The following is a 13,286-nucleotide window of genomic DNA, read 5'->3' on the forward strand; positions in this document are numbered from 1 at the left end:
CCATCTCTATCTTGTAGCGTATGTAGATTAGTAACTATAATGGAGTGTGTTGACTGTGTGTTCTGATGAAATAGGTTTCTCCCAAGTTTGGGATAATTTCTCATGATGTTTCTAGTATCACTACATTCATAACAACCCATCTGCAGTTCGGCTGCTCATACTGAGTCTGTGCCGGATAACTAGAATAACCATTTAAGGAACCTCATGCTAGTGGTGCATTTAAAAGATAATTGTCTCATGAGAGTGCCCTGATTAACTGGAGCACTACGAGTATTCTAAAATTATTTTCATTTCCCTGCTGATACTGAATGTAGAATCTTTATGGACATAGGAACATCGAAAGTCCCCACATCATCCCATACAAATCTCAGCTCCTACTCATATACAAGTTTCAGAGAACTTTTGGATACCACATAAATACACCTCATGCCAAATCTGATATGACACATGAGCCACAATTTGATCGTTGATAGTGAACTCTCTTCACTTGGTGCAAGGCCATAAGATACATCTTGATACTCCACAATACTAACCTTTATCGCTCGTATGTCACCATCATGAGACACCCCAAGCCATTCGTTTGGCATATGTCCTTCTTAGGACAGTTAAACTCACTTCCTCCAGCATCTCGGTTGCTAGTTGTACCCTTCGCTAGATAGACATCTCATACGTACCACATAGTCCCTATTACCACCAACTATCTTCAGATCTACGTCCACCTCGTGACTCTACCATTACTGCGATGATTAGGAAATTAAGTAAACCTTCTTAAGACCATACTTATCAACCAAATGTCAGAACCTATTGCACCCCCATGTGCACAATTGAATTATCTCTCAATACTTCTGCATTATCGATATGGATGACACGCGGTAACAATGGTTGAGCAAATTCTTGGCTCCCTTATAATCCTTCTGTAGCATCACAAACCATCGGCGCAAAATTGATACCGAGTGCGCAATTTCAATACACGAGTGAATGCAAAAAGAACATATGATATAAGCTCCAAACTGAATAAATGACGCACGATAAGAAATGAAATGAAGTGGAATTTTCCTAACGGTTACATAGCCTCTCGTAGATAAGTACAGACGTCTCCGTACCGATCACCGAGACTCTAATAAACCGGCCTGTGTCCCGTGACTCCTATGAACCTAGAGCTCTGATACCAACTTGTCATGACCCTGGTTCACCAATTGTGAGTCTGTCATGACGGCACCCAGTCTTCGCGACTAGGTAAGCCTAACACATTGCGAAATTTAACAGTTCGAAATAAAAACAGTAAACAAACACTAAATAGAAAAGGAAGTGTATAACGATGTCGCTTGGCACATACACTGAATACACAACTCCTGAAAGTAACATCCCAAAACCCGGAATCCCACGGGCAACACAGGTTACAAGAAGTCTAACACTGCTCTAGTCACCAGAATTTGTCTAATACAAAGAGAGGAATCGAAATAACAGCTAACAACTAGGGATGGAATGAGAAGGAGACTTTGCAGATCTGCGGACGTAGCAGATGTATACCTCAAATCTCCAATAATGCTCCCTGACAGCTACCGGCGGTATGCCTGCTCAGATGTACCTGGATCTGCACAACAAAAGTGTGCAGAAGAGTAGCATGAGTATACCGCATCGGTACTCAGTAAGTGCCAAGCCTAACCTCGGTTGGGTAGCGACGAGGAAGGTCAGGGCCCTACTGAGGTTATATAAAATATAAGGATGTCAGGATAAGATAAGCAGTGCAATTGAGAACCTACAATAAGAATCTATGCAGGATAATAAGAGTACAATAACGGAAACAATGATGAAAGCAAACCATAAGGAAAGTAACCGGGGATCTCTAAGTATCCCGAGGATCTCTTAGTATCCTCGACATGTACTAGGGATCTCTTGGTATCCCGAGGATCTCTCGGTATCCTCAATATAAGCCAGGGATCTCTTGGTATCCCGAGGATCTCTTGGTATCCTCAATATGTACTAGGGATCTCTTGGTATCCCGAGGATCTCTCGGTATCCTCAATATAAGTCAGGGATCTCTTGGTATCCCAAGGATCTCTTGGTATCCTCAATATATGTGCGGAGGATCTCCCGGGAATCTAACCCGTAGTCCCAAAGTAAATGTGCAGGGGGAATCTCCCGGGAATCTAACCCGTAGTCCCAAAGTAAATGTGCAGGGGGAATCTCCCGGGAATCTAACTCGTAGTCCCAATTTAAATGTGCAGGGGGAATCTCCCGGGAATCTAACCTGTAGTCCCAATTTAAAACACAGAGCAGCAACACAAGAATATTAAATTAAACGCTAATTTCGTACCAAGTAAACATTTACTTCTAGCCTAACATGCTTCCCATAATGCAATTCAGGCAATTTAAGCAAATAGGCAATTTAGTCAACTAAACATGCCTTTCTAGACTAGCAACATGCTAAATTCATAAGTTGAATAAAACAAGAAAAGAACTCAATTGAAATACTTAAGGAAAAACCGGATTTTCAACAATTAGCTCAAGTACGCGCTCGTCACCTCACGTACAGGGCATTTCAATTATAAAATATAGCACATCCTAAGGGGAAAGGTCCCCCACACAAGGTTAGACAAGCCACTTACCTCGAATGCTCCAACTCAAGTCTCAATTATAGCTTTACCTCTCGAATTCACCACCCAACCGCTCGAATCTAGTCACAAATTACTTGAATGCATCAATAATTACTATTGGAACTAACCCCAATGCACAAAAATAGTTTTTACAAGGTTTTCCCCAAAAAGGTCAAAAATACCCCCGGACCCACGTGGTCGAAACTCGAGGTTCGGACCAAAACCCTGTTACCCATTCTCCCACGAATCCAAATATATGTTTTGTTTTGAAATCGGACCCCAAATTGAGGTCCAACTTCTCAATTTGTAGAAAACCTAGGTTCTACCCAAAACACCCAATTTCCCCATGAAAATCTTTGATTTGAAGTTGAAATCATGTTAAAAGATGTTAAGAAGTGAAGAAATTAAGTTAGAAATCACTTACCAATGGTTTTGGAGAAGAAAAGTTGTTTGGAAAATCGCCTCTTAGGTTTTGGGTTTTTGAAAAATGAAAAATGACTGAGATTTTCTGAACTTGTATACCTTTCTGAGGACCTGGCAAGGACCGCACAAAAATGTGTTGCAGCCGCGCCGAGTGGGAGAAAAATTGGGGCTTTTCTGAACCCTTCCAGCGCGGACCGCACTGTTTTGGTGCGCGTCCGCGCTGGTTAACCTGAAACCCTAGCCCTCAGCCACGCGGACCGCATAGAAAGGCATCGCGGCCGCGCGGCTCCAGCGCGGACCACGCGGAAAAGACCGCGGCAGCGCTGGTGTCTGCAACACCTGAACCTGCATTTTCTTAAGTCCAAGACCTCCCGGGACCCATTCAAAACTCACCCGGGCCCTCGGGGCTCCAAACCAACATGCACACAACCTTAAAACATCTTACGGACTTACTCGTGCGATCAAATCGCCAAAATAACATCATATACATAGGATCAAGCCTCAAACACATGATTTTCTTTCTTCAACTTTCATAACTCAAATTCTCCATTTTTAGTCCAAAACACGTCATATGACATCCGCTTTTAGCCAAACTTTACAGATAGTGCTTAACACATATTTAAGACTTATACCGGGCGTCTGAACCAAAATACGAGCCCGATACCTATATTTTCTAACTCTTTTTCATTTCAAATTTTCATATCAAATTTCAGAAAACAATTTCTTTCAAAAATTCATTTCTCGGGCTTGGGACCTCGGAATTTGATTCCGGGCGCACGCCCAAGTCCCATATTTTTCTACTGACCCTCCGGGACCATCGAATCACAGGTCCGGGTCCGTTTACCTAAAATGTTGACCAAAGTCCATATTATGCATATTAATATCAAAATCCATCAAATTGTTTTCACAAAATTCACATATTTTAACATAAAAACTTTCCGGCTATGCGCCCGAACTGCGCACGCAAATCGAGGCAACTAAAAGTGAGGTTTTCAAGGCCGAGGAAGCGCGGAACAAGGAATAACTATGGTGATGCCCCTTTGGGTTGTCACACGAGTAATTGTAGAAAAATTTTGTCGACTTTTCCCGATGATTGATGGATAGACAACTTTCTTAAGGGAATTAGTCTTGTAGTTTAGATATAGCTATGTTAATATTAGGAAGAATAAATGGTTTGGGTTGGAGTTTGTGCCCATTGACCAAGTTGTGACTTACTTGGTACCAACATGATTTAAACCTCGGCATATGAATTTTCCGGTAACGAAAAAGAATAAAATAATTGAAGTAAAGATGTCATGACTTTTAGACTCAACTTTTGGCTCTTTGATTCACTAAATAGCTTCCTATTCTATATGTAACCTCTTTGAGTCATTGGTTTCAATTGGATTTTGGATTTGTATTCCACTTGAGTGTTCATGTGCCATGTGTGGTGAGATTTATTGTGAGTTCTTTTGTATTACTTGTAGTCTAGAACTTGCCCGTAATGTTCTTCAAGGTGAAATCATATACTAACTTAGTTTGAAAAATGATATTAGGCCTTCTTTGGACCACCATTGTGCCTTAAATTTCCTACCCTTAAATATTTTCCCTAGTCAACCCATTTTGAGCCTTTAACCTTGTTCTTGGCAACCATGTTACAAACTTTATTCCTTTGTTCTTTATTGATCTAACTTTTGGCACCCTATCTCTCTAAGTACTTTAAAAGTGTAAACATAGGCTAAAAGCCTAAGTTAGGGGGTGAAGGTTGGAAAGTTGTGATATGAAAGTTGTTTAAAAGGTGGAAGGTAGAGAGAAAAAATGATAAAAAGTGGAACCTTCCTTGATTTTGAAAAGGAAGGAAGAAAAATATAAAATAATAATAAGAAGTTGTGAATAAAGGGAGGATTAGGTGTGGAATGAAAAGTGAAGAAAGGATGGAAAATATTCTTGAAGGAAGTGGACTTTAATTGTAAATTTTGTAGTGCTTGGGGAGGTTTTGAGTCACTCTAACCAAAATTGTGCCCTACCTTAACCAAAAGCTTAAACTACAACCCTTTATGTCCTAATTGATTTTGAACCAAGTTGTCTACATTAATGGAGAAATACATGAAGGGCAAACCTATGGTACTACGTGTATGCATTTGAACATCTTTTTGAGAGAGAGAGAGTTAATTCTTTCTATTTTTGATATCTCATTTTTGTTTTGAATTAAGATTTATGAGTGTGGGATCCTCTCTTAAATGTGAGGGCACATGAAATTTGAGTTATGAATTTAATCCCATTTTCAATTGGAAGAAATGACCAAAGAAAAATAATTGTGATAGATAGGCAAATTTTGAAGCTGTAGTATCATGACTTGATTTGCTACTTTGATTTGCATAATGCTTGAGCATTTGAAATGTAATGAAGTTGATGAAAAGTGTTCGGCAATTCATATGCTTTGGAGTAATTGTTGGTACCAATCGAAGTCATGTATGTGTGCTTATAGTAGACCCCTTTTGGCTTGGCATGATATGGATGCATTGTTGAGTTAACTACTTGGGAGGAAATTTTGTCGCTTTCATTGCTTGAGGACAAGCAATAATTTAAGTTTGAGGGTTTGATAAGTTGATATTTTACCAACTTATCTTGTCTTTAAACCTATACTTTTGCTATGTTTGAGTGATAAAATCGTGTATTTGATGTCATTTACTTTTATTTTATAGGTTATATGTGATTTAGAAGTAATGGTGAAGAAACCAAGTGAAAACAAGTCAAAAAGGAGCTAAAATGGACAAATGGAACCTGCCAGTGAATTACTCTTCGCGAACACGAAGGTACAACGTGAACGCGAAGAAGCAGGAAGCTAAACCTTCGCGAACGCAAAGTACACATCGCGAACGCGAAGAATCAGAAACCAAGCCTTCGCGAACGCGATGCCTGAGGAAAGCAAACATACACGAACGTGAAGGTGTGATCGCGAACGCGATGAAGAAACTGGCGAGAAAATTGGGCAGTTCTGGAATTTCACATTTTTTACCCTAAACCCTTTAATACCAAAACCAGCTCATTTGTAAAGCATCTTTTGGCTTATTTTAGCTCCAAGAGACTAGAGAGAACAAGTTTTGGAAGCTAGGGTTTGCACACACACTTTGGTCTTGAAGATTTGAAGCTTGTGGTTAAGGATTTCTTCCCCATTTATATTTATTTCTTTATTTCCTTGCTTTGTATTGTATATCTAAGTGTGTAGTATTTTATCCAACACTTGAATCTTGTTTATGGAAATATTCTTGTTTAAAGTGTGGATTAAATACCTTGTTGTGCTTATGTATTGAATGATTTTTATCTTTTTATGAAGTGAGTTATTGTTTCTTTAATTGTTCTTATTCTTTAATGTTTCCAAAGGGATTAGCTAACCCTAGGACTCGCCCAATAACTCCGAATTAATTTTGGAAAAGATAATTTGGGGTTGGGAAAGACTAATTAACAAGAACTTGAGGTTTTAACCCTCATTTTATAGATTCTACCTAGGGATAGGATTGAACTACTTGTAGCCATATCCGGGTGTGCTTAATCTCTTAATTGGGTTAGGAATAATTCAATTAGGAAGTCTTGTTAGTTTTCGGAAGATGCTAATTAAGAATTATTATTCGTGGCTAATTAACATAAACTCGCTCATATTTGTAAAATCGTGAAATACATTGGATCGTTGCTTGAGTGTAATTCCCGATGCATCCATACTTGTAGCCATTGATCATTTCACTTGCTTTCTAGGTTAGTTTACATTTCCGCATTTAGGTATAAAATATTTTCTAAACCAAATTCTAAGTGTTTGGCATTGCGCGATAAGTGATAATTCTCTTACATTCCTAATCGCCTATATATTATTTTCTGAGGGATTCGACCCCTACTCATAGTTGGGTAAATTATATTGCATGCGACCGTGTCCATTTACTTTTTAGTAGTGGATTTGGACGTCATCAAAATTGAACACACAGCAACAAGGAAATTCACAAAAATGTCTACATCTCACGAGAAGCACACTTGTCAAATAGTAGCAGGAGAAAGTATCACGTTCGATGACGAAGATGAAGACGGATTATCCATGCCGCACCACGATGCCCTGGTAATTGCTTTAAGAATTTTCGACACTGATGTAAGAAGAGATTTGATTGATTAGGGAAGTTCATCCAGCATCATCCAGTCACGGGTAGCCGAGGAAATGGAGCCCACAGGCCGAATCATTCTGAAAGTATGACTGCTCTGGGGATTCAAAAACTCTATTGAGATGACCCGTGGAGAAGTAACAAGGAGACCAATGCGTAAGGGGTAACTAAGAGCACCTCGTTCTAGGTTATCGTACGAGATATAGCCTACAATGCCATCCTAGGAAGGCCATGGATTCATGAGATGAATGTGGTACCTTCAACTCTGCACCAGGTGATAAAGTTCCCATCCAAGTGGGGGATAGGATAGATCCAGGGAGAACAAAGATCGTCCCGGGAAGTCAATTCAATAGCCGTTGCGAACAGTATCTCCAAATAGGAGAGCACTATCTTCGATGAGGAAACTGCCAAATAGCAACCATAGCAATATGATGGGGGGAATGCGGCTGACACCACTGAAATAGCCCCCCCTCGGGATAGAATCGTCGAACTTGAGGAAGATAATGTTTCTAACAGCCGGAATAGTAACAATGAAAATGGCCCCTTCTCAGATAGTGAGACCAACAGTTGTTTTGCTGCCTACTACAGAATTCAAACTGTCAGGACACAAGATGGAACCATCCGTTTATGTCCCAAGTGATGTTGTGTCATCATGTTTGCAGCCACTGATATATATGGACGATCCGCTACTTGACCCGCAAGGTGTTGCAAAGAGATTATATGGGTTCTCTAAGCAACAAATTCTTTACTCTGAATTCATATTTTCAATTTTACCAACTAAATCAATCAATTAATTGTGTTAACTTCAAACTAATAAAGGTCGATATATAAAGTAAAGTTGTGATTATTTTCAATTATCGGAAGATCCTGTATGAGTTATTAACTCCCACTATCAAAATGACTAACGGTTGTGAATAGAGCAAAGTAGATAGAGATGATTCGTATAGCCAATCTCAAATATTCGTAAGAATTGTAATTTTTACCTTTTCTTGGCCACCTCTAACACTCCAACCATTAGGCTCACTGTTGGATTGAAAACTAGACCATTCAGTAAGGCTAGCTTTCCCAAGTATAATAGCCCTACCTTTTCTTAGCTTCATCACCACCCCTGCATCACGCGGCATCAGAAATTCTAACAGTTCAAATGATCCTGCTGTAGTGTTAAGCTTATTCTTGGTTGCGATGTTATCCTTCGGGATACCATGCAATGGAGATAAGGAGCCATGAGTCGTGGCCATGTTCCTCTCATGATCAGCTTTTTCAGCTTGCAAGAATGCATCAGGGTTAACCTCTATGACCCCTTTGAGAAACAAGTCTTTTAATTTCTTGCATGTAAAATTTCACCAATTGCCTTGATTTTAGTTCGTTTTGCCTGAAAGCTTTTGAAGGTCACCATGGTGGCTTCCTTGGTTGAAAATGTATGCCACTAGAACTAGCAGGACCGAAGTGTAGAAGTTCATGTTGTTCTGAGCAGGGGCGGCTCCAAGCCTTTGGACAGTAAGGCCATTGCTTAGGCCCCAAAATTTGAAAGGACCCAAATTTATTTTAAATTATTATTATTATTATTATTATTATTATTATTATTATTATTATTATTATTATTACCATATTCCATACCTGCTTATAGTTTCCTTAGTATGAAGAAAAGTATTACAATATATTATTACTTTTACTTGATTGAAGTTATTTTATACCAAAAAATTTATCAATTATAATAATTTTCTTCCCTCATTAATTAGTATATTTACTTCACTCTTTAATTTTAATTTTGTCCTTTTTATATAGGAATTAAGTTATATATATTGACAACATAATGAATTTCTTTTATAATATTCTCTGAAGCTGCATGAACACAAAAACATTCATGTACCAGTTTTCTTTTGGTGTAATTCGACATATTATATTAGGTTATTTACAATTATTTTAGATATTTACCAATAAGTGTTACTTAATAGAATGAACTACAATTATCGTTTAAATTATTCAGAAGGAGTAAATATTTTTGACATCGTCAATGCTCAAAACCTAAGCTATTACGTTACGTACGTTTATTTGTGATGATAGCCAATTCAATATTTTCACTTTTAATCTGGACCTCAACATCCCGTAGTCCACCACTTTATTTTTTGTACTCTTCTTCCTATTTTTTTTATTTTTTAAATTCGCTTTTTTGTCTTAAATGATTAATTTATTATTTAAAAAGCAAATTTTGTTATCAGTGTAAATATTTTATATAATAAATTTAAGGGTCCTTAATATGATTTTGCCTTAGGCCACGAGATCCGTTGAGCCGCTCCTGGTACTGAGTTGAGAGTATCCTAATAGACAGTAAAATCACTCCATTTAAACGGGTAATGTGACAATCGAGGATAGACGCGCATCTAAAGCAACTTATGCTGGTTCAACTAAACCATTACTTTTGAGCTTGAACTATGTAAACGTATGAAAAATCATCTAAAACTGTTTACATATAATAAGATCATACTGAATTTGCTTCTTAATAGTAGTTTAATTGGCGGATTACCAAGTATTAGTTAAATAAGGTAAAACTCCAGGACCCTTTCCTCTTATCAAATGACCTGGGATAGGAAGAACTAGAGAGGACCTAATCAAATCTAGAAATTGTGCAACAAGAAAGCTCTCACCGTGACAATGTAACTAAATATCTGCTAAATTACAAATGTCAGAGTTTTAGCAAATTAATTGGCCAAACTTTGAAGATAATTATTATAGTCTACGTCAATGTTTTAAAAGACGAGGCATTACTTCTGACGAGGCGAGGCGTAAGTCCTGAGACATAGGGCATAATCCCACGAATCTGTAAATTTTATTAATTTCAAGAATTTTAAAATAGAATAAAATAAAAAAAATATCCATAAAAATTACATTAAAATCAGAAAATTATAAAAACTAATGTAATTAAAATACTTATAAATTATAATTCGACTATGAATAATATGAAAAGTATGACATATATCATAATATGAAATTAGCTGCAACACCGTACAACTCAAATATCAAAAGTAATGTATTCGATGCGAAATCTTATATGTATCTCTTAATGAGTAATGAATCTTGAAAGAATTTGATATTATAATTTGATATTTTTTTAAAATAATCCTTTTATTTAATATGCTTTTAATTTGAAAGAGAATTTATATAAAAACATGTATAATTCACAATTTAAATATGATTCTCTAGCATCATTTATATTTAAGTTTCAACAAGTTAATAAAGTGACACATAATTCACCATAATATACCATGATAACTAATTATTCGTAAATAGTTGTGCTAGCTAATACTGAGCTATTAAATTAATAAGTATTGTATCTCATTAACGTGAAAAAAATAATATGTAGGAAAATAATTATAAAAAAATTATGGATTATTATACAATAAAGATATAACAAAAGTTAATAAATAAATACTTTTAAATGAAAGATTTATTTAAAGTTTACTATCATAGCAGTCTTAATGGATAACGTGCAATAATTTTTATTTTAATTATGACATAAAATACTCTCAACTTAATGATTTATGATGAAGAAAAAAAAGTAATTTTGAATAGTCAACAATTTATTAAGAAAATTTGAGGATTTATAAGGTTAGTTACAAATAATTGCATAAAGTTCTATTAGGCGAGCCCAGTACGCTGAGCGTTGGGCATGTCCGGGGCGTAAGTCCCGATGGCCGAGGCGTAAGTCTCATGAAACTAAGCCCCACATATAAGCCCAGGGGCGTTACGAGTGCTCCGCCCCGGGACGAGTTCCGGGCGAGTCCCAATTCTGCGTTCTGAAGGTCTACGTAGCCAAGACCAATTCAATGTTATTAAGACATTCAATTTAAAGTAGTTTGTTGTGGCTGAGCAACACAATCACTAGTTTAGGCAAGAGGCACAATGCAAGGATCTGCTTTGCAGTTGATCTTAATTTTCAGCAAAGCAAAAGTAAAAACATCCACTTTCAAGTAGCTCCCTACGCGGGTAAAGAAACTAAGGCCTTGTTTATTTTTATTAAGATTAAAACGTGTAAATCTGAATACACATCTGAAAATTAATATGTGCATTAAGATTAAGATGTATGAATCTGGATACACATCTGAATATTAAGATGTTGTATTAAGATCTGAATACTGAATAATTAGACTATTTGTTTTCTCTACTCTGAATGTGTGAAAGTTGTCTTTATTTAAAAATTAATAAGTATAAATTCAGATCAATTAGTGCCAATTAATCTAATACTATATTAACAAAATATTTTTTTAAAATTATATGATAGTTGGTGATGATGATGGTTAACAATGGTGGTTACAGATGTCGATTGGGTAATGGCTGGTGATGGTGTTGGTTGATAGTGGTGATTATAAGTAGTAGATGGTGATCAATGACAGTAGTGGTTAATGGTGGTGGTTGATAGTGGTAGTGAGTGATAACAGTAGTGGGTGTATACAGTGGTGGTTGATAATAGTGATTGTTGTGATATTGGTGATCGGTGGTGATGGTTGTAAATAATGGTCGGTGGTAGTGACAAATGACATTCATGCTTGGCAGAAGTGGTGGTTGTGGCTGAGGATGGTGGTAATGGGTGGTGGGTAGTAGGTGGATGTAGTCTATAATGGTAGAGGACATCGATAGCAGTGGTAATGGTGATTAGTCGTGGAAATGCATGAGTAATAGCGAAATATCATTTTTACATAAATTCTTTAATGTATGACATTTTAATGATATTAAGACTCTGTTATAGATCTTAATCATTAAGATCAGTTCAGACTCATTGTGATTGTAAAATTTAAAAAAAAATCAACTTAATGGTTAAGATCTGAATGATTAAGACCCAGATCTAAAAAAATAAATACACTTAATAACTGAGATCTAAATTATTAAGATTCAAACTTCCATTAAGTGCAAATAAATGATGCTTAAATAACAAGAACAAAAGAAGTTTTGAGAGCGCACGTTAAGCTAAATTCAGGATTGGATTATATTAGCCTAATTATAATGGCAATGATTTCTTGGTAGAAACAAAATAACTTCATTCTGAACTAATTATCAATAAAAACAGTGTGTTTTTTACATAAATTCTTTAATGTATGACATTTTAATGATATTAAGACTCTGTTATAGATCTTAATCATTAAGATCAGTTCAGACTCATTGTGATTGTAAAATTTAAAAAAAAATCAACTTAATGGTTAAGATCTGAATGATTAAGACCCAGATCTAAAAAAATAAATACACTTAATAACTGAGATCTAAATTATTAAGATTCAAACTTCCATTAAGTGCAAATAAATGATGCTTAAATAACAAGAACAAAAGAAGTTTTGAGAGCGCACGTTAAGCTAAATTCAGGATTGGATTATATTAGCCTAATTATAATGGCAATGATTTCTTGGTAGAAACAAAATAACTTCATTCCGAACTAATTATCAATAAAAACAGTGTGTTTCTGAGCTAAATACTATTGGCATTTGGTAAGTTCTTACATTATTGCCCCCCCCCCCCCCCGGTTTATATGTTTGTAGCCTTATGTAAAACCAAGAGTAAGCAAACATTGAAGCCCTTTATGTAACTTGCCCTTGAGTTAGATCACATTAGCGTTTGAATGCTCAATTTCGGCGGTTTATTGGTTATTTTAGATTTATTTTTATATCCCCAGTCTCGAAAACTTGGTGAACAAAATGGGCGCATATCAACATCTCTGAAAAAGGAACATAATTTCACCTTGGCATCAAATTATGGATGAAATCCATTGGAAATAAGACTGTATGTGTTTATGGACTAAACGATAGTGTGAAAGGAATAAGCTTGAATCCTTAGATGCAACACTCCTCGGGAGCTTTCCCATCAACCAATCCCCTATTTCAAGGTCAAGTGTGATAAGCGGGCTCAGGGATCAATGGTTCATCTAATGATCCTATACTTTAAAAGTAGATGGAGTGATCAAGCGACCCTTCTTGCACCAATGGCATAGAGTGATGCGTCAGTATAAACATCGAACTCCTTATTCCAATCCGGAAACTGAAGGATTTGGGCTGACAGCAGACATCCATCTGCATGCTTAAAGGCTTAATCTTGTTCCGTTTCCCAAGCGTTATGCCTTTCTTCTGCAATGATTCCATTTTGGGATTCCACGCTGGCT

At 36.6% G+C, this 13,286-nt stretch overlaps 1 protein-coding gene across 1 annotated transcript; it reads right to left on the bottom strand.

Moving 5' to 3' along the window:
• Positions 1-8,097: 8,097 nt before the first annotated feature.
• LOC142181786 (putative amidase At4g34880) lies at positions 8,098-13,266 on the bottom strand. Its single transcript, XM_075255318.1, has 2 exons — positions 13,185-13,266; positions 8,098-8,444 (listed from the first exon to the last, which is right to left on the bottom strand). The coding sequence occupies exons 1-2, from the start codon at positions 13,264-13,266 to the stop codon at positions 8,098-8,100; spliced, it is 429 nt and encodes a 142-aa protein (XP_075111419.1).
• Positions 13,267-13,286: the final 20 nt, after the last annotated feature.

This window comes from Nicotiana tabacum, chromosome 6 (assembly GCF_000715075.1).
Source record: "Nicotiana tabacum cultivar K326 chromosome 6, ASM71507v2, whole genome shotgun sequence".
NCBI lineage: Eukaryota > Viridiplantae > Streptophyta > Magnoliopsida > Solanales > Solanaceae > Nicotiana > Nicotiana tabacum.